Source organism: Prorops nasuta, unplaced genomic scaffold (genome assembly GCF_024137725.1).
Source record: "Prorops nasuta isolate Cenicafe-Biocafe unplaced genomic scaffold, Cenicafe_Pnas_1.2 PNAS00006, whole genome shotgun sequence".
NCBI lineage: Eukaryota > Metazoa > Arthropoda > Insecta > Hymenoptera > Bethylidae > Prorops > Prorops nasuta.
This window is the reverse complement of record NW_027116803.1, coordinates 2,282,032-2,303,920: the sequence shown is the minus strand read 5'-3', so window position 1 is coordinate 2,303,920 and position 21,889 is coordinate 2,282,032. Positions and strand designations below refer to the sequence as shown.

Genomic DNA, 21,889 nt, shown 5'->3' with positions numbered 1-21,889 from the left:
CTATCTAGACAGCTGACAGTCTATCGGCAAATTTTTGCATTTCTAGGTTGTACCTTATGTATGCGTAACAGTTACACATTGACACATGGCTATCATTGTATTTATTGCATTTTTCCTATACTGCTGAATACATCTAATAATAGATTGCAATAACTGTGTGAAGTAATCGGAAAGAAAGTATAATCGATTTTACAGCATTTACGCAGCTATATTCGTGATGTTTTACAGCAAATGGCGAATAGAAATCTGTTCGGGAGCTTAATATTTATTTATAAGTAGAAGAAGTTTCGAGAATGAGTAAAAAACACGATGTTACCGCGTGGTACTCACATATGTACGAGGCAAAAAGAATGCTGATATCCCTGTTTGATGATAAGCAAAAAGTTGTTACATATTTTTATCAAGAGAGCGAAGTTTTATTCAACTAATAAACGAGAGATTTGGCAACTAAAGTGTGACGTATTTTTGCAGAATGCCATATCTCCATCTGAATATAAAAAACAAATGTTACAAACGACAGAAGAGAGAATTGCGCACCTTTCGAAGCCGGAATACCTACAGAATATTCGTTCCACTTTAGAATCTTCCGAGAACGTATTTCAAGCCACACCACCAATCCTAATTTTCCAGAATTTCACCCCCGGGGCAACTTACAACGTTCCATTGACTATTCGCAATAAAACGAAAGTAAGTATACCGAATTTCTGTGTAATCGACGCTATAATAATACTATTATATAAAAATCTTTTCGTTCCCCTTAAATTAGCAACCTAGATCTCTGAAGCAATATTATGACCTTGACCCTATCGTATCTGTAGAATTTCGCGGTACCAGTTATAGCTCTCTGGTAGCACCGGGTTTGGCACACATTTATAACGTAAAGTTCTGCCCCGAGGAGAATCTTGATTATGTTCATCAAGCTAAATTTACAACGGACACAGGATCCCTCGTTATACCCATTATAGGTAAATCAAATAAACAGAAAGAGGGTGCTAAGTTAATATTATACCAAGTCATTAACTCTTATCACTGTACAATAATTTTTTTATTATCAGCTATTGGACCTAGACCAATCCTAGATTTTCCTGATTTTATCGAGGTGCCTGTGACAGCTGTAAAACTTCAATCCTCAAAATCAATTTTAGTTCGAAATGCAGGAAATGTACAAGCCGTGTTTTCCATTCATTGTGATAAGTAAGAAAAATATTCAATGTCCCTTTTTTCCAGTAATTAGTTCTTTAACTATTAAGTATCCATATCTCGTATTTCAGTGCTTGCTTTTGGGTAGAGCCATCACGCGGTATAGTGGACAAAGATGAACAGGTACAGATAACTGTTCACTTTTTATCTAAAAAGATTGGAGATTTCCGTGCAACTGGATTTTTGTCGTACGATACTGGTAAAAATCAATTTTTCATTGATACTTGTTGATATACACGTGGTAAGATCAACAGTAGGAGGTGTTGCTGTATAAAAACAATTTGTATAAAAATTGTAGGAGAAACTTTGTCCATCGACCTTCACAGCTCGGCTGTCAACTGCGTTATTGAAATGGATAGGAGCAACATCAGAATGGAAGAAACTTATCTAGGAACGTCTCGCAGTGAAGTTTTAACAATTCACAACAGAAGTAGTTACATAGTTCATTTCGAGTGGATGAGATACAAAGACAAAGAAGCTGACCAAGAAAAAAGACACGAGTAAACAATTAATTTTTTTGTACATAATTAGAAAATTAAAAACGCATACATTGTTAGCAATACAAAATAATAATTTTAGGTATCAAGATATTTATGGCATGATTTACAATATGGAGCTTGCGCGCTCTACTGATCTCCTTTATTATAACGTTTGTACACTTGATGCTCATGAACTAATTTGCCAAAGGATATACAACGATGAAATTGATTCGTTGGACAAAGAAACGTTTCCATTTAATCATTTTTCTTTTATCTTGACACCGGAAGTAAGCTCTTTACTGTAAAAAGAATTCTGGATTTTTTCCTCAAAATGTAAGAAATTTTTATTCTTCTCAGAAAGGTACTATAGGGCCTCATAGTTCGACATGTGTGACGATATTTTTTCGTGCATTGAGCGTGCCTAAAGTTTTGAGCACTGCTTATTTGGAAGTAACTGGCCAAGAAGACAGGATCCCGCTGAGGTAATGTGATTGGGGCAATAAACCTTTTAAACATTTTACGGTAACAAATTTGAAATGCAATGTAATTAGCAGCTGCAAACTTTTTAGCTTACACGGAGCTGGCAAGGGTCCAGTTTTACAACTCAACGTTGTTACAATAGATACGAAAGATATTTACTTGTGCTCATTACACAATTTTGAGGTATAATTATTTTTGTAAAAATTGTGTGTTTAATTGTAACGAATGTTGAAATTTTATTAATATTGCAGATAGTAGCAGCTAACGTTGGATTAATTAAAGGAACGTTAATCTATCGTCCAAGACCTACCTATTTTGGTGGTTCAATCACTGTTAATCCTACAAAGTTAATTTTAAAGCCCGACGAGTACAAATCTTTTAATCTTACGTTTACCTCCAATCGCCAAGGAAAATTTGTTGAAAAGCTTGATTTTTTTGTCAAGGAAAGCCAGGAAACCATACATTTACACGTCAAGTGATTAAATCAAACTAAATTAAAAGTATTACCGTAATTGAAATAACTTCAATCTATTATAATATTTATTTTGATTTTTAGAGGCTGCATTGTACTTCCAAGTCTTTTATTTGATAAAGATACATTAGATTTTGGTGTAGTTCCTTTGGGTATTTTATTGAAAATTATGTTAGATTGGGTAAAGGAATAAAGACGTTATAAAAACTAAAAATTGATTAATTTTAGGATTCAGCAGCTGTCAGGAGGTTAACATTTGCAATAAATCTTCAGTGTCTGTTACTTTTAACATAACTATACCAGACGATGGAAATGAACCACCTTTATATCACGAGAAATTTGCTTTTGCTCAAACGAAACCAGACTTTCCTGAAAATCCTCGTGAATTTCTTATCAAGCCAACGCAGGATATTGTGCCTAGCCAAAGTTCTCTGAGATTAAAAGTAAATGTTTAAAAATATTAAAACACCCTACTTTATTTAAAAGAATGTCATCTTATTTTAGATCGTCTATACGGCAAACGTTGCTCGTAAGCAACAAAGTCATTTAAAGCTTAGAATGTGGGATTCTGATGCTAATTCAGTTTATCTACCCATCAAATTTTGTGGGGACGTCGCTCGACTTGTAATCGAACCAGATGAAATTAACATGAATTCTTGCTTCATCAATTTTCCATATTCACGAAATCTTGTAATAATAAATTCCTCAAGCATAGATGGATATTTTTACTTCGTACCTCAAGAAGTTTGTTTCTCAGTTTTCCTGCAGTAGAAATTAACATCAATTGATATTGACTTTCTTCGTAAAATGTTATTTCACAGGTCTCAGAAATGAATGCTACAGTCTACTCCTTGTCAATTTATCAGGGATATGTAAAGGCAGGTGAAAAGAAAAATATCCAATTAACCATTATGACAGGAACTGTTGGCCATCAAATGGTTACTCTTTGGTAATATTTATATAATTGCTAAAAAGATAATTACTTATCAATATCTCCTTAATTAACCCACGAGCTTTGCAGTATGAAAATGTTGGGTGAAAAATTACCAGTCTCCTATTGCGAGATTACTTGCAATGGGCAGGGTCCAGTCGTCTCTGTGGAGCCAGAGTGTTTAAATTTTGGTAAAGTCAAATTGCACGTGGAAACACCATTTAAATTCTCCATCGTAAACCATTCTCCAATACCAGCCTACTGCAAATTAAACATGGTACAATTAATGATTCTAGTTTAGTAGTAGTAGCTGAAAGTTGTACATTTAATTCTTTTTTAGACCAACAAAAATTCTCCATGGTTTTTCTCCAAGCATACCTACGAGCTTAAAGCAAATTGCGCTGTGGAAATTGAACTAAGGCTAGTTTTACACGAGACTGGAAAATACACCGATAATGTTTTGTTATCTGTAGTCAATAGCGAAGTAACCTCATTTCCTGTACTGGCAAATGGGGTTGGTTGCTGCATCGTTTTTCAACCCGAGATACAGCCGGTTTTCGATATGGGTTTACTATTAAGGTAATTTCTACGTATAACAGATTAAATCTGCCTAATATGTTTATATAGCATTAAAATCTACACATTTTTAAAATTAGTCATCAAAAAGTCAGTATTCCTATAACGATGAAAAACATGAGTACTCGGCCCCATCAAATTATTTGGACAAATATGCCAACGTTAATTATTCAAAGAGGTCACATCATCCAACCACCTTGGTAATTAAACGAACATAAAATCACCAAAGTTTAAAGTATGCAATATATAATTCAGTTTTTATGCATACCGAAATCTAGCAAAAAGTTCCAAGTAATTCCCTTTAAAATTAATCTATTGCCTGGAGAGACAAGGGAAGTGCAGTGCAAAATTGATTGCGGAAAGTATGTTTTTGCGATAAATCTTGTAATTTTAACACTTCAGTCGATAATTATTTAAGGAGCAAAGTCATTATGGAGGACTGGTACATATATTGCTATACCAGAGAGGACGGAAGACGCGAGTTACTATGCACAAGTACTTTTAAAGCTGCAGTTGTAAAGTCTAAAATTTTGTTTAGCAAACGAAAAATAATTTTTCACCAGAATATGCCTTCGATGAACGAGAAAATAAATCAAAGGGGTAATTACCAATTAAAATAGCTTACTTTTAACTGGTTGAAATAAATTTATGCCTGGATTAAGAGAAGAGGATAGGATTGATTTGAACTCTTTCTTGTATCAAAGGCTTTATCTTAAATTTCACAGCTGAATTGTTCGTAACGAATGAGTCACAATTAAATTTGCACGCCCGGCTTAGCGTGGATCCACCGTTTAGTTTGATTACCGAGTTGGAAGAGAGTGTAAATCAAATGAACGTTGTTTTATTGGACCAAGCAACTACCAGAATTAAAGTTTCCTTCTCACCTTCGGTGAAGAATATTTGCTCCTCTAAAATATATAGGAGCTTATTGTGCTTCGAATATCTCGAACATTCAAGCAAGGTGAAATAGTGTTGCATTTTTCATTTTCTGATAGACTAAACATTTTAATCTTACAGGATAAATTAAAGTGCAGAGGATATTTGGATTTTCCCGATATCGCCTTGAGTACAACAAATATCGAAATAAACTGCCTAGCTGGCTGTAGTACCCATGAAACATTGTTCCTAAATAATGACGGATCAGTACCTGTCAATTTCAGCTTTAAGTGGATTAAAGAAAGCATTAAGATTCAATACCATGTGAGTGTAATTCTACGCCTTGTACAACGATCAATCTGTTAATATAAACAAAGGTTATTTCCAATAACTTTTTAGAAGAATCTGTTATCTCGACTTGGACAATCTAGGGGCCCTTGTAATAGGGCAGATGAATTATTAGACGTTCATTTAAACGGTTCTGGAGATGCATCATCAATTTTAACGGTGCAAGGAAATTGTAAGGATTCAATAATTGATTTTTAATTCCTTCTTAATTATTTACGCTGAATTGCATATTTTCTAGCACACGTTCATCCTACGTCTGTCAATGACGTTTCAGCTAATGAAGGATGGTCAACCGAGGCGTATATCCCACTTAACATTGACAGTAATGAGCAAAACGTCACAGAGTCAGAAATTAAACAATTTCTTTTTCCATTGATTGATCAGTATTTTTTCGAAGATACGGAAATACCTGCGATTGAAGGTCTTGACACAAAGCCTTTCGTGGATAATTATATAAATGAAGTTGGTTCATACATTTCTTAAAAGATTCGTATGCTCGTATATGCTTCGTGTGCTGTGTTTGATAAAAAATTTGTTACGTTTTTCAAAGATGCTGAACATTGTACCTTATCGTGGAACGATTTTTCCAAATTCATCACAGGAAATATACTTTATCTTTTATGGCTTGCAACCACTAAAAGTACAAGCTGTTGCTTTTTGTGATATAGAAAATGGTCCTTCCAAAGAGATTTTAATATCAGCTACATCGGATGTAATAATTTATAACATAGACAAAAATTCGATCAATTTTGGCAAAAAGGTAAATGTTTTAATAGTATTAAAGATAATCTATTCTGAAATTATTTGTTTTCTCAATTTAATAATAGTTATTCTGCGACTGTTTTCGAGAAAATATTACTCTAAGGAACGATAGCATGATACCATTTATATTCAAAGTGGAGATACAGCTTACAAATAATAATCAGTTGAATCTATTGAAAGTTTTACCTTGCCAAGGCACTTTAAGCCCAAAATCCAGCATTGACCTGGAAATCATTTATCATCCTATGGTCATTGGGACATTCAAGACTTCCTTCGATTTAAAGGTTTGCCTTTTCAGTTATAGTATATTGAATTTTCTATACAGCCGTTTCTTATTTAGATCGATTATTTACCCCCTACTACCATACATATTGAGGGAATCGGAACGTTACCACAAATTTATGTCTGGGCTACTAGGGAATGTAATTCAAGGCAAGATATTCTTGACGGATATCTTGCCTTTTCTATGATAGCTGATTTTGAAGAAAAAGCAAAGATTCCTGACGAGGAAGGAATTTTATCTGGTATAATTTTTTTATATAGTAATAATTATTTTGTTGTGAATAATAGATTAATATCAATCGTGTAATTTTTCTTGTTAATCATAAAGATTGGAATATAATTTCTCGTGATGAAAATATCCCTGGCTCAATAGATATCGAAATGGCTATTGAAAGATTTCAAGCTGATCGATTTGTACAACAGAATATTCAACTTATAATGGACCATGCTAAAAACAGTAGTAAAGCAGGCCCTATTCCTTCACTTTTTAGCCCAGAATATATTATTGGTAATTTTATAAACCCAGTATACTAAGTGATTTTTACCATTTTTGTTTTCCAAAGTTGCAATTCTGATATTAATTTTAATGCTTCCATGTAGATTTGCATTCCATTGTTATTAATGATGTCACCAAGCATTCGGTAAATTTGATCAACTATGGTTTCCCAAGTGCAGAAATTAAACTGAAAAAATTGCGGGACAAGGATTCCGTGGATAATTCTGGAATTATTGTGCGTTTGGAAAAATCCTCCAATTTTCGATTAAGAAACAATTCACTTTTGCAAATTATTTGCCAGCCTAAACGTGCGAATTATCCTGAGAGAATTACTGAAATAAAACATACATTTAATTTAGAAGTAATACAAATTTGAATTCGATTCATACTATACACACACATGCTAATCAATTAATTATTTTGCAGATTACAAATGGTTATACTTTACCTATAGTTGTAAAAGGACTAGTAACTTATCCTTACCTAACTTCTGATATACATCATTTAAATTTTGAATGCGTCACTGTAGGTGAATGCTTAATGATGAGTTTTATTATTGAAAACACGTAAATATTTTATTTAAAGACTTATAACATAATCATTTCATCGCAAAATTACGACTTTTATTATATGTATTTCTATAGTGGGTTAGAAGTATGCAACTGGGAAGCGAAATTACTAAACACCCGAAAGAAAGGAGATGAAATGCCGTTTTTTCTAAAAACTTATTCCGGTACTACTGTACTAAACCAGAAAGACATCATAAAAGTTTATTTCCAGCCACGAAAAACGGTTTGAATTAAATAAACTGGTTTATTTTAAAATAATAGCGGTTTAATTAATCATTTTAGCTTTATGCGAAAGCAACTCTTGAATTTACGGTGAAAATGGGTTTGGAAACTTTATCGGTTACTCTAGTCGGACGAGGAGTGCAAAATACATTAGCTATTACAGACTCAACGATCAGTTTTGAGCCTACAGTACCATCGATCAAAGTGCAAGAAAAAATATTTCAAATTGAAAACGAGAGTCAGCATCCGGTGGAATGCTTTTGGCACCATTTAGACAAGTATTACCAATATTTAAATAAATTCACTCTTTTTTTAATACAGTTCTGAAATAGGGGTAACATTATTTTGGGTAAAAAATGTAGTTAATTTGATTTATCGGTCTGATTAGGGACTATCTGAACGACATGCGTGCAATGGATGCTTTTTTGTATTATCATCAATTGGAACAAACTTTATTGCCAAGACGAAAGCTTGGAGATAGATTACCAGAAGAATTTAAAAAATTTTACGAGGATCTTTTACGAGAAGCAATACAGAATTTTCAAAGTGGAGAATCCTACAAAGCATTTGAAATAGATGAAATGGACGACGAAGAAATTCGGTGGCTTCTTCATAGTAAGTTATGAAATTTTATGTGCTAATAAAAAGAAAAAAAGTTTATACCGTTTAATTTAATTTATATATTGTTTATTGATATTTTAAAGGATACATAGATGTTTTACACAGCGAAATTGATTGTCATGATAAAATCGAGAATTCTCTGAAAGATATTTTTAAGAGACCTGAAACATGTGCTACGAGTAGTTCGATTGCTGAAAATGTTGGACCAGATGAAAAGATCCTGATTATTTTTCACGGCGCTCCTTTTACTAGTATAAATGCAATATATCAAATAATCTAAAGAATAAAATAAAAATATTATTATTAATTTCATTTTTAACCAAACTTTTCATAGAATACCAAGAGGCAGCTTGTAAAACCGCCAAACTATTAGACGTGCCTTTACTAGACTTGGATAAACTAATTTTAGAAATTATAGCATTTTGTGAAACTTCTTACGGACTAGAATTGCAACAAATAATTGATGAAACTTATAATGATTTATTATTGATCATTAAAAAACTACGGTAAAATATTTCTGCAAGTAAATGTATATATATATATATATATATACGATATACATTTAGGTGGATAAAATAGATTAAGAAAATTCAATTACGTTTTTACTATTAAAATTAAACAAAAATGTTATTTGGAAATGTAGACAGGAACAAAGATCAATAGGGTTGAACGAAGAAGAACCCGAGGAGGTAGTTGCCAGTTACAGGCAAAACACTCCAAAATCCGGCAAAATGAAATCTTCAAAAGGGATGGCTTCTTCCGTAAAAAGTGGTAAGGGAAATGCTGAATCTGAAAGAAAAAAGATCGAAGAGGTACCAGCTGATTTCGAACTGCTAACCAATTTACTGGTTGAGTTTGATAAAATTCCCAGTGGGAAAAAATTGGAAGAGCTAGATCATTTAAGCCGATATGAGTATAAAATAGAGGCAATTGAGATGCTGCAAGATGCAGCTGCTCTTTACACACGTTCTTCCGCAGCAAGTAGAAAGGCTAGTGAAAAGCCTCTTAAACAAAAAGATACAAATCTATTTCTTTCAATTAACATCGATCTATTGAACCAAGCCATTGCAGAAAAGTAAATTATAATTATTTTATTAGGCAAAGTTCTCCAATTAAATAGACTCTCATTCATTTTACAGATTAGCAACCAGGGATTATAATAAAGGCTTTGTACTTCAATCGTTGAAAAACAAATTTGTTAAAGATGAACTCACTATGCTTCTTATGTTATTGCAAATAATGGGCCATGTTGAATATTCTTTGTTTATAAATTTCTTCAACGACATAAGCAATTGTATTAACAGAGAGAAAGAATTAAAATTGCTCGATGGTAAGTGGGTAAAGCTGGTTTCGTACTTTTAAGATTTAAACAAAAATTTTAACAAATTGGATTTCATTAAAAACAGATAAGAAAAGTGAGGATGCCTTGGCTGAAAAAATTAAAGGGATCGATGAAATGTCTTTGAACGATTATGAGAATTTAGATGAGAAAGATAGAAGAATTTATTTAGATGCAATTTTACCCGAGAGACGAAAAGATGCTTTAGAAAGGCAAATGCGATTCTATCATCGTGTAGCCAATGTAAAGAAACTAGAGGTACGCCTTATACCCTGTATTACATGCATGCTATATCGGTATAGACACTATTAAGTAAGATTAATATGAACTACGGTAGAATCCAAGCACTTCAAAAAATTCCACGATTAAGAGTGCTAAGGATAAAAAAAGTAAAACTGCAGCATCCAAATCAGAATCCGTGAAAAAAAAAGGCAAAATAGATAAATCAACTAGCACCAGAGGAAGTGTTAAAACAGGTAACAAGAATATTGATCAGTGTGTGAAAATATTTCTGCTTAATTCAAGCAAATTGTTGTAATTATTTTCAAAGATACCTTCCATCATTAGAATTTTTTTATACAGATCGCCTGCAGACTGAAGAGAAGGAAAAAGAATTAATTCTTATGATGGATAATTATTATTATACGCTTAAGAAAATAGAAAATGTTATTCACTATTGGAATCCGATAAAAAAAATTGTGGTAGGTTTTTGTTACCTTATAAAATTAGTATCGCTACTAATGAATCGTTTCCAGGATATCCCGAGGAAAGAGTCAAAAACACCAAAAACTGCCAAATCAAAGGATAAATATTCCATTTTGGGTTTAAATGAAGTAAGCACGCTTAACGGGATACATTCTTAATACTATTTATGATTGATAAAAAAAAAACTTTTAGATACCATTTGAAAAATTCCATATTTGGTACGTGAAAGCTAGCAATCCTTGGGACGATAGAATTTACGATTCGGTCTTATCTGAAATAAAAAAAAATAATTTCGTCAACGGTGCTAATGACAATAGACAAGAAACAACACTGGATACGACTCCAATATTTTTCTCTGTCCTTTCTAAAAAGCAGCCTCTAATTTATCCTAAAAATTTAAACCGTGAGAGTTATTGAAGATTAATATTATTCTTAAAATTGCAGTGATATAAAATAATATTTTTTTAGAAGCCTTCCAAATATATCAACTGCTACCATTTACGGGAGAAGACTCCATAGAAGCTTTACCAAGCACAAGTAGTTTCCATAGCAATGTAAGCCTTACGAATAATCGAAGGAAAAGGCTAAGGAAAGCTAAAAAAGATAAGAAGTTGCGGCGATCCGATCTCTCTCTTGTCGAGAGCAAATTATTTGATGACTGTAGCATAGAAAATCTTATGGAAGAGTCTATAAAAGCTAGATGGATCATGCAGCCACACGAAATTTTAAAATTTAAGATCCATTTTCTACCAGAAGAAACAGGAATTTTTGAAGAAACGTATATTATTGGATTGAATGATGGTTCAAATCAAAACTATGTCCTGAACATTAACGGGATCTCGGATATTCCACGAATAAGCATGGATCCAAAAATGATTTTTCCACGAGTAAGTCAATATTTGTTAGATTAAAAGAGTATTGTTAATATTGATTTCATCAACCTTGCGAAGGTTTCCCCATCGAAGATCAACCAAATGCACGAGCCTACCTACTTTCTCGATAGCGACTATTTTGATTTTGGATTGGTTGCAGTGATGGAAGGAGATGAAAGGTTTTTTAATTTAATTATAAAAAAACATCTATTATAACTTATTTATTCACTTGATTAAATTGACTATTTTTTCTATTAGAATAGATCACGTGGAACGTGAATTTAAATTTTACAATACTTCGGAAATAGACGCTATAGTTAAGTTTAGTTTGGAAATAGATAACTCAGAATTGTTTACCATTCATCCAGAAGAGCTAAAGATAAAAGCTGCGGAAACCGGTTATGTAATAGTCGCAGCACTGGCGACAAAATTAGGCTTGCATTCTGACAGATTAATTGTACAAATCGAAGATAATCCTAGCTCTGAAAGTATAGAAGTAAGTAACTGGTTTAATTAAAGGATTATAAAAGGAGAGCGATTCAGCATGATTAATGAAACTTTCAGCTTCGAGCAAACGGAGTGCCATTAATCATTGAATTGGACCAGAAGCAATTAAATTTTGGTCGAGTGCTATTATACAGAAAAGAATTCCGGACAATAACTGTTTACAATAAATCGCCAATATTAATTTATTGGCGTATAGAGTTCGAGATTGGTGAAGATTCTCAAATCACTTGGACACCAATAAACAATATTCTTAAAGCTTGGACGGACCAGAAAATTGAATTTTGCTATCATGCCATTAACGTACGTAAGTCGTAAGTTAATAACTTACCTTTTAGTTCAATTGATCTGTATATATACATATATGTATGTGTACGTGGAAAATATTTTGTATGCTTTATTTTTTTACAGATAGAAACTATACTGAAGAAGAAATTACTGTTCAAGGCATTCCTGGACCAAAATAGGATGAACCCTATTTTTATAGAAACAATTTTAATATCCAGCGAATCCTACGATGTGGCCATTGATATAGATTATGCGAATCCTATTGATTTGAAAAGCGTCCGAGTAGGACATCCAATAACAACATGTTTCAACATAAAAAATCGCTGTCTCTTTGAAGTCAGATATACGTAAGTCTTTTGGGCTTATCAAAAATTAATTTTTGATAATTAAATAAGAGTAATTTTCATAGCGTGGCAATGGAAAAAAATGAAAAATTAGCACGGGTTTTGCCAAAATCTTTGAATTTGAAGAAACTTCTGGATATTGAACCTGTATCTGGTACTATCGAAGCACAAAAAGTCCTTCCAGTTTACGTAAGCAATAATAATATAGAAACTTCGAAGTATGTCGAGTTTGAATATCCAGAACAAGTTTTGTTTTTTTTCGTAATAGGTTACATTAACTCCAAATGGTGAAATAACTTTGAAAGAAAGCCCCATACTGGTTCTCCACATTTTAGATGCAACAAAGGAAAACACTATTGTAGCCGAATTTCCATTAACAGTATCCCTTGTAGCTTATTACACAAGGTGCATTGTTACAGTCTCAATTTCACATGATTTAAAATTAATTGATGGTACACATTTCAAAATTGCTCATTTCATATATTAAACATTTTTACGAGCAGGTTTCGTATTTATCCAAGTAACCGAGTAAATTTCGGCTCCCTGGGAATTTGCACAAGGAAAACTATGTATTTGAACATAGAAAATATTGGCCATTTCCCACTGCACTATTCTATTCACGCTGTGCCAGATACACAGCCTGCCCCCCACTATGTGACTCAGTACAAAAAAGAGAGCCTTTCTGATAGAAGAGATTCAATTTCTACAAGAAAATCAAAGGATCCTTCACTGAAAGACAAATCGCCAAAAATCGAACGAATTGCCAAAACTGTTAAATTGACCAGGTTATACACACTTTCTCACCCAGGAAGCAATAAATATGTTTTATTTGCTTCGCCAATATGCTTGATTTTACCAATAAACCACTGTGCATTGAGAGTTCAATGAGTAAAATATTTTTCATTGAAAATTTCCAACCACCAAATAGTTCTCTTCCAGTCAATATGCTAATTTTTCTATAAATTTTAATTCATCGACCTATACTTTCTGCATTTTTGAATTTACGCAAAACGGATAAAATCATAAACTGTTCCATTAGGGAGGATGCGTCCGGAAAAGAATTAAAAATTGGACCTTTCACGGTGGAAAAGATAAAAGGACAGTTGGACGCGGGTCAAAATGACTGTATACCGATTGTTTGTTACCCCGAATGTGCAGGGAGCCAAGAAACAGAAATTATACTTATGGTACCGGACTGTTATTCAAAAGAAGATCGAACTGGCAAAAATATCACCTTGATGGTTGACTCGTGCATACCCAATATCGATTTCCAAGACAAGGATGCTATTTTCTATGAAAACTATATTGTCGATCATTTAGAAGACTTTCAGTGCCACAGAAAAGTTTGTTTAATGCCTTTAGAATTTATTCCATCCTTTTGCTCACACATATTTGATTGAAATATTTCTTTGTAGATTGGTCCACACTCTCTCTACGTTCGTAAAGAAAACTGTTTGTACATTCGAAGAGTTCCAGTATGGAAAACTCACGTTGCCAGTTTAAAACTGCACAATAGCAATCTTATACCCGTTGATATAAAAGTAGTATTTCTGCCAGATGAATCCATGCCAAAAAATACTGAGTCAAAGACATTTTTGGTTACACCAGAATTTTGCAGAATTGCATCGACCGGCTCTCAACGATTTACAGTTTCATTTACCCCAAGCTTAATAGATGTAATTTTGCTTTGGATATATATCAGATATTAAACCTATAATTCTTTGTATGGAGTTTTCTAATTAACGATATAATTAAAATTCGTGATAGACATATCGTGGAAAATTGGAAGTATCAGTGGAATTACCCGGCCACTTAAAGAGCAAAAAGTTCAGGGTGAAGTTAATAGGCGAGTCCTGTATACCGGAAGTTGGAATAATGGAGCCACCCATAGAAAATGGGGAAGCTATTATGAATTTTGGCCGAGTACTTATTGGGGACGTTTTGGTCAAAAGATTTATTGTTAAAAACCTCGGTCTTGTTCAGGCGAAAGTTATAATTAGAGTTCACAAGGATACTAACTCCCCGTTCAGATTTCTACCCTCTACACGATCGGAGAACACTTTGATGCTGCCTGACGAAGAAGGAGGTCAGTTTAGGCTGGGTAATATTGTCGTATTGACAAGGCCGATCTATCCGTTAAACACAAACTCTATATAAGGCACTTGTACTTTATAATTAATTCTCGAGACTGACTTCATTGTAACAAATTCAATGGACAGATTGGAGCACCGGCCCAACAGTATTTCGTTTGCTGCCCGAGGAAAAAGCTTGCTTCAAAATCAAATTTTGTCCAAAGGAAATTGGATGGAACGAGGACAAGATCTGTCTGACGATAACAGATAATCCTTATGAAAATTTGATCCTTCGTGTGCAGGGAGAAAGCTATTTTGAAATTATCGCACTTCAAGATCTCCCATTAGTGGAGCTAACCAGTGTCGAATCCCAAACCAAATTGCGCAAGAATTCATTAAAACGATCGAAAGAACAGCGACTTTGTTAGTATTGGAAAGGATGAGGGTCTACAAGGAGTATTTTGGCTCTGAATATAAATAATATATCAGATTGATAAGGAGTATACCATTTTTACACTTAATTATTTTATCACACATGTATTCTAAGTTTGTACTATTCTTATTTATACTGTCTTAGTAATTTTATGTTCCCCTGGGAGACTCAAAAATTCACAAATTTGCATTTTTTTACAAAAACATTCCATTTTTTTAGATCTGACCTACATCTTTTTATATAAGCGAAAGGTGTCAACACTTTCTAATTGAAATACACTGTAAAGTATACTATGAAGGAATCATATATAAAAATAAAAGTGCTAAAATACTATGTACATATAAAAAGTAGGTTAAATTTAAAAAGTTTTGGCTAAAGATGCAAATTTTTTAAACTATTGACCTCTGGGGAACATAATCATTAAAATAGTGTAAATAATATCGATACAAGAACATAAAATATTCATATGTTCTAAACTAATTAAATACCGAAAGTTTCTACGCTTAATAGGTTTGATATTTTCTTCATTTTCAGGGCTGAAGAAACCCTTATGGAACCTCATCCTTTTTTTCATGAAAATATGAATGTTTTCAATCCATAAGAGGGAGAGAAAGAATTGAATTTTGTTTTTGGTTTTTTTCAGCAGCGTTGCTAGTGCCATCTTTAATATATTTGTTAAACTACGATCGATGCGATATCAATAAAATGTACAAGAAGAATTTCAAAATTGCGAACAAATCAGCAGATCGGTGTTTTCGCTTTCAATGGTTGACCCATCCCGATGTGGTCATCGAACCTTCGATTGGCCACCTTAAACCTCTAACAGAAAAAAGTTGTACAGCAAGTTTTTTCTCATTACAGCCAGTACAATACACAAACGTAAGAAACGAATGGAAAATGTAATGAAGGTTCTGTTTCAAATAATTAATTAATTTACTAAATCGTAGGTACCCATTGACTGTACGATTTACGAAATAAAGCTGATTGGGGAAATAAATGAGATACCTTGGGACGAAAAGCAAACTATCGTAAATCCAACTCCTAATGACAATATTCCAGCCAATACATCGGACCGAAAGATAACGAAAGAAGTAGTAGAACCCATTATCGAGCCAGACCACGAAGCGATCCCCAATACCATGAAAATCATTCGAATATTGCTTAACTCAATCGTTGATTTCTCAAAATATTCTTGCAATGTCTCCGACATTGAGTTCGAAGACACCCTCATTTATCAGGTCAATAATTAACCAAACCCATTAGCAATTCTACTAATTCTCTCAATTTCTACTTTCTACTGGAAACCAAAGAAACGTAATTAAAATTTTTAGACGAGGACCTACGAGTTCACTTTGAGTAATAACGGTGTCGTCGATTTAAGATATAAATGGAAAATAGATGTAGGGGATCAATATCCAACGCGACCAAAGTGTAACGTCAGTCTTGAGGATTCCGAGGAAACAAGAAATTCCAGCTTCAGTTTGGACTACAGAGATATACTTTCCAGCTCCTGTGAACCATCTGGCCGAACGTGTACACCTCGACCAAATCTAGGAAGCAAGGAAATTATGGAATTGCATAATATTGAAGTTTCATTCTTGAGGAAAGTCATGGAGGAATCAAGCTCAACTTCTTGCCAACCTTCTGACCTTTTTAGTAATACCGCGGAAAGGACCGATCGTACTACTGACAGCTGGTTCGAGAGCGATGGTTTACCATTTACCATATCTCCTGGAAAGGGAACTATCAAACCTGGAGAATCTATCAAAATTTTATTAAAGTTCTCGCCTATCGATTTCTGGGAGTATGCAATTTATTTAACTTGCAAGTAAGGTTTCCTGCATTATATCGAATTAACTCCTAAATCTAGATGGATCCATTAATTTGCAATGATAACGCGCCTTGTTTGAATTTTTAACCGTAGAATTGAAAATCTCGATCCAGATCTACCAAAATTGGTCATTTCCGCCACAGCGAAAGGTCTACTGCCTTTTTGCCATTTCGACATACCTGATAGTGACTATTTGACAAATAATAGAAGATCCTCAACGATGTCTGGGCCTATAGATTACGACTTGAATGATCAATATTTGTTCAACAACACAAAAGTAATCGAATTTAATATATTTGGTGTTGGTGACATACATATAAAGTTAGTAAAAAGCAAATTGCAAATAGAATGAATTCACAAATGTGCTCTATTAATTGATAATAAAACTTTTATTTCAGGAAGTTTAACTTGATCAATATAACTAGATATTCTTATAATTTCTCTTGGACGAATAAAACAGGCAATTTTGATGGGGATGTCCAAAAATTTCAATGTCTAACTCCTGAAGGAAAAGCAGAATCTGGTAAAAAGGCTGAAATGTGTTTTTCATTTTTAGCCGATAACATAGGAACCTACGAATCTTTTTGGCTCTTCAGCATTAAACAACTTCGTTTTGAATGTTTATTCCTTTTCGTTGGTATCGTCAAAGAGCCTTCGGTTTATTGTCAAAGAAATTACATCAAGATGAAGCCAACGGTTTTAGGTAGTGCCTATACTCATAAGCATTAAATGAAAAGTTCTCTTAGTACACACTTAAGAAGTTATTGTATTTTTATTATTATTTTTAAGGAATCAACGTACAAGATTTTATAACAATAGTGAATAACGAAGAAATTTCCATTCCTTATGAAATTCAAGAAGATTCGTTATATTCCGAAGGATCTCAGGAATGTCTGACAGTAAACCCTATGTCTGGAATATTATCACCAAAAAAAGAGCAGAGTTTAAAGTAAATAACTTTTTTAAAGAATTATTATTAAGGATAAGAATGAATTTGCTATTCAATAATCATCGTTCATTTGTAGAATTGATTATAATCCATTAACAGCTGGAGAACATAATTATTTGGTCAAATGTTTCATAAAAACGAAAACAAAACCTCTTATAATTTGTGTAACTACTATGTCGTATGATTTAAACTTTACTGTGAGCTACATCAATAAAGACGAAGAGACAATATTGTTGAATAAAAATATTGATAACGTAATCGACCTTGGAAATGTAAGAGTACAATTTATATCTGATCGTACAATATTTCAATATTTTAATTCATTATTATTTAATTATTATTATTGTTTTTAGGTAATACTAAAACAACCTGTTTCGATCAAATTTATAATCAATAATATTGGAAGCGTGTCATTTTTTTATACATGGGATCTAGGAATAACCACAGAAGTGATTAATAAAAATCAATATACTATCACAGCGCAAGAGTCTAAAGGACTAGCTAGTCAAAACAATAAATCAATCTGCCATTTAATAATAACTATGTTACGAAAAACCCTACTTAAAGAACACACAGTATTGCTAAAGGTAATGATAACGATTTTACATGATAATTTTAAGAAAGTACATTTTTGTTGTAAATATTAGATATCAAGAGGCCCGACATACCGAATTACATTGAAAGCGTTTGCCAAATGTCCTGCAGTGCATTTTAACTTGACTCACTTGAATTTTGGTCCTTGCTACATTGAAGAATCCAATTTGTATAACATGAAATTGCACGTGACAAATTGTGAGAATACTCCAATGATGTAATAATATTTTCTCTAAAGGCAATTATTCGTAAAATACTTTCTTTTTAATATTTATTACGTATTTTTCTTGTTTAGTTTGGAATGCAATTATGAAGAAAAACCATATTTGTCTGTTAAAACGGAAAATATTTGCCAAGCAATTCCGCCAAATTCGTCCGTAGACATAGTAGTCATCTTTAAGCCATCGGAGCTAATAATTTATGAAGAGAATATTAAATTTTTAATAGATTCCCTTTACGAAAAAGAAGTTATTGTAACTGGCGAAGGAATTAATTACCAAGTATTGAAACACATTCTTAAAATAAACTAATAAAATAAATTCGTGCTTTACAAAGTAAAGTGATTAATTTGTTTTAGGTGAATCTGGTGGATCCCAGACAAAAACTAGTGTATTTTAATAATGTTCCAGTAGGAAAATCTGTGACGAAACAGATTTCTATTGTAAATGGGGGTCGGGCACCAGTTGAATTCACGTTGCATCTTTGTGAAGACAACCTATCTGAAATGAACAAAGATTTTAAGGAAAGTGGAAACTTGCAATCGGAAGTTATAGACACTAAGGACGTTGCGGTGGAAGTAGCAGAAAATATTAAAAAAATAATCAGTATCTCTCCCATGAATGTAGTCACTTTACGTCCTGGCAAGAAGATGACTGTTGTCGTTCAGTTTAATCCTACGCAAAAAATTCAACCTTTTTCAAAAAGAATTACTCTGAAAACAGCTACGGCTATATTAGACCTTTTTAAAATCCATGCCAGCTGTATTGCCGCCGATTTTAATTTAACCAAAACTTTTATACAATTTGGCATTGTGGTCGTAGGCTGCTCCAGCAGCGAGAAGGTTTTCTTAATAAATGAAGGGGATATTGGAGCTAAGTATGTGTTTAATTAATTTGTCTGAAATCACGATTTTTAGTTATATTTACATTAATAGACATTGACGATTAATTTGGATAAAATTTTTCTCTTTTAGATTTAAATGGAATCTATCGACGTTATCGTCAAATTTTAAAATTCAACCTGACAGTGGCTACTCTTTTCCTGGTAAAACTGTTAATTTTGTCGTTACTTTCGCTCCTGTTCGTGAGGGAATTGTCAGGGAAGAAGAGGTAAATATACATATGAAAATAATGAGACAAAAACATTTACGTTTTCTAACAATAATACCTTTATTCATTTTCAGGTGACAATCGAGATAGAAAAGTTTGGATCGTTGCATTTTAAAGTTGCTGGTGGAAGCTGTAGATTACCAGAACCGAAACAAACTATTAAATTCACCACAAACGTGCGCAAATATCAAACAATCCCGATTGAGATACCTAAAAATTCTAATTTCATATCCGAGATTATGCCTGAAATATCAGGAGATTATTTTACCATATCGAATTTTAATTCGACAGAATCAAAAATTTATGTTACATATCAACCTCTTACGATGACTATTAACAAGGACCCGCATAAAGTAAAGAAAAGAGAAATATTTTGTTCATTGATTCAATGCTATTTATATCCTTAATTTAACTACACACATTTTTTTTTTAAAGGGAATGTTAATTGTTAAAATTCCAAATGATATTGCTCCAATAATATACGCACTTGAAGGAAACAGCACATCACCTGAACCGATACGAAAAATTGTTCGTCAATTTCCAGCTAAAAGGAAACACGTGGAAGTATTAAGAGTAAACAATTGGCTGAATAAAAAACAAAGTTTTAATTGTACTATTGAAGAATTACACGGTTCAGCAAATAAAAATCAAAAGGTTTGGATTTCGATTGAAATTTTCATATAATACATATTTTTTGTAATTTAATGTTTCGCTAATGAAAATTACTTTATTTAATAGCAAAAGAAAATTTTATATACATTCACTGGTAATAATAGAATTGATGTATTTGCAAACAGCACTCGAGATTATCAAGCTGTATTTTACTCTTACGAACAGGCTGATTTATTTTTTAAAGTAAATATTTCTTAATTACGCATCTTTCTTTTTTTCCAACTGTAATTCTATTCAGTAACTATTATTTAACCATTATTACACATTTTCAAGGTAATCTTCACTAATTCCGAAAATGAATATCAATATTATGAAATTCAATATGAAATTATTGAACCAGAAGTAATAGAAACTATTAAATTATTTACTGTGGTACGCAGACCATTATTCCACACTATACTGATAGATAATCCACTTGAAGAAGAATCTATTATATACACCGTATATTGTGAAAATCCTTCCATTACAATATCTGACACAAAAGTGAAAATACCACCCCTCGGAAAAGTTAGTTGTATTTCTAAAATTATTTGCTAAAAAAAAGAATTATAATTCATTTAATGACGAATTATTAATCCGTACTAGGAAAATATAAAAATTGAATATTTCCCTTTACTGGAAACGAAAGAGGTTTCAATTAAATTGGACATAGTGTCCGAAAAATTAGGCCGTTTCCCTTTTATATTATGTTTGAAAGCAAATCCACCGTTTCCTGAGAAAACGACACAAATCACGGCCATGCTTGGGTTTTCCAATAATTTCTCTCTTCTAATAAAAAATTATGCCAAACAGGATACTAGTTTTTCATTAATGGTAAGAATGATTAATCATACAGTATAGTGTACTGCTTTACTTAAATGTGTAAATTAATAATTTGCTTAAGTCCTATTGATAAATATTATTTAATCTTATAGATACCTAGCTCCTGTTTCATTTGTCCCGAAAGCATAATAGAAGTTCCTGCCGGCAAAGAACATCATTTTGATATCACGTATGAACCATCGAATGCGACAAGTATTTCTTCCACGCTAATAGCTTCATCCGATATCGCAGGAGACTTCATGTAAGATTAATAATAGTTTTTTAAATATATCTATATCCTAAATATATTGCTTGGATTGCAGCTTTCCAATTATCGGCTCGTATTCCTTTCCAAAACCACAAGGCCCATTCACTGTATCAATGGACAAACCTGTTTCGATAACATTAAAAAATATTTTCGAAGAAATCAAGACATTCGAAATCTATTTGGATGAACCGGAATTTTTTTCCAGTAGTGTATCTTCTGCAGATGTAGAAGCGAAAGAGGTAAATAATTATAACACGACAGCATAGTAGTACGTACTAGTATATTAATAATAAAAAAATAATCATTTTTCTAGGCTTTAAATATTGTTATCAGTCTACGACAATTAAATCGAGAGATATTTTATCCAGTAACAGGAAAAGTCATAATATCCTGCAAGAATTTAAACATTAATAATCTTAAATGGATTTATTATTTAAAAGGAATTTATGACTAATCATGTTTGTAATCATTTTATTTTTAAATAAATAGTCCAGTGTGATGAAATACGATTTATTAAATCTTATTCAATGGGGCTAACGCTTAATATTATATTGTTCAAACAGTATTAGAGGAAA

At 32.6% G+C, this 21,889-nt stretch overlaps 2 protein-coding genes across 2 annotated transcripts; both read left to right on the top strand.

The window, feature by feature from the left end:
- Positions 1 to 293: 293 nt before the first annotated feature.
- On the top strand, positions 294 to 3,259 carry LOC136774608 (hydrocephalus-inducing protein homolog). Its single transcript, XM_066729016.1, has 13 exons — positions 294 to 413; positions 472 to 687; positions 767 to 965; positions 1,056 to 1,194; positions 1,272 to 1,399; positions 1,499 to 1,700; positions 1,780 to 1,966; positions 2,037 to 2,161; positions 2,249 to 2,342; positions 2,411 to 2,634; positions 2,716 to 2,783; positions 2,860 to 3,074; positions 3,215 to 3,259. The coding sequence occupies exons 1-13, from the start codon at positions 294 to 296 to the stop codon at positions 3,257 to 3,259; spliced, it is 1,962 nt and encodes a 653-aa protein (XP_066585113.1).
- Positions 3,260 to 3,264: 5 nt separating this feature from the next.
- Positions 3,265 to 21,768, top strand: LOC136774607 (hydrocephalus-inducing protein homolog). Its single transcript, XM_066729015.1, has 61 exons — positions 3,265 to 3,375; positions 3,453 to 3,580; positions 3,653 to 3,839; positions 3,903 to 4,141; positions 4,230 to 4,338; positions 4,394 to 4,500; positions 4,557 to 4,738; positions 4,864 to 5,099; positions 5,156 to 5,338; positions 5,414 to 5,534; positions 5,601 to 5,824; positions 5,913 to 6,122; positions 6,190 to 6,408; positions 6,465 to 6,648; positions 6,735 to 6,914; positions 7,007 to 7,263; positions 7,329 to 7,468; positions 7,547 to 7,694; positions 7,754 to 7,971; positions 8,082 to 8,308; positions 8,398 to 8,565; positions 8,649 to 8,820; positions 8,958 to 9,389; positions 9,454 to 9,644; positions 9,721 to 9,911; positions 9,991 to 10,129; positions 10,236 to 10,354; positions 10,409 to 10,486; positions 10,551 to 10,761; positions 10,827 to 11,245; positions 11,309 to 11,409; positions 11,489 to 11,726; positions 11,795 to 12,037; positions 12,146 to 12,369; positions 12,432 to 12,555; positions 12,635 to 12,771; positions 12,870 to 13,151; positions 13,406 to 13,709; positions 13,782 to 14,042; positions 14,134 to 14,452; positions 14,586 to 14,861; positions 15,515 to 15,750; positions 15,819 to 16,109; positions 16,203 to 16,699; positions 16,796 to 17,023; positions 17,101 to 17,405; positions 17,492 to 17,651; positions 17,728 to 17,923; positions 18,005 to 18,238; positions 18,299 to 18,462; positions 18,541 to 18,745; positions 18,823 to 19,340; positions 19,438 to 19,573; positions 19,648 to 19,926; positions 20,009 to 20,227; positions 20,312 to 20,428; positions 20,519 to 20,752; positions 20,831 to 21,058; positions 21,160 to 21,308; positions 21,370 to 21,553; positions 21,628 to 21,768. The coding sequence occupies exons 1-61, from the start codon at positions 3,280 to 3,282 to the stop codon at positions 21,766 to 21,768; spliced, it is 12,945 nt and encodes a 4,314-aa protein (XP_066585112.1). The 5' UTR covers positions 3,265 to 3,279.
- The last annotated feature ends 121 nt before the right edge of the window (positions 21,769 to 21,889 follow it).

Bases quoted from the DNA above. Each gene is read 5' to 3' on its own strand.
- LOC136774608 (XM_066729016.1), top strand. From the start codon at position 294: ATGAGTAAAAAACACGATGTTACCGCGTGGTACTCACATATGTACGAG. The intron at 1,195-1,271 runs GTAAGAAAAATA...CTCGTATTTCAG, and splicing joins TTTTCCATTCATTGTGATAA to TGCTTGCTTTTGGGTAGAGC. The intron at 2,635-2,715 runs GTGATTAAATCA...TTTGATTTTTAG, and splicing joins ACCATACATTTACACGTCAA to AGGCTGCATTGTACTTCCAA.
- LOC136774607 (XM_066729015.1), top strand. From the start codon at position 3,280: ATGAATTCTTGCTTCATCAATTTTCCATATTCACGAAATCTTGTAATA. The intron at 16,700-16,795 runs GTAAGGTTTCCT...TTTTAACCGTAG, and splicing joins GCAATTTATTTAACTTGCAA to AATTGAAAATCTCGATCCAG. The intron at 17,406-17,491 runs GTAGTGCCTATA...ATTATTTTTAAG, and splicing joins GATGAAGCCAACGGTTTTAG to GAATCAACGTACAAGATTTT.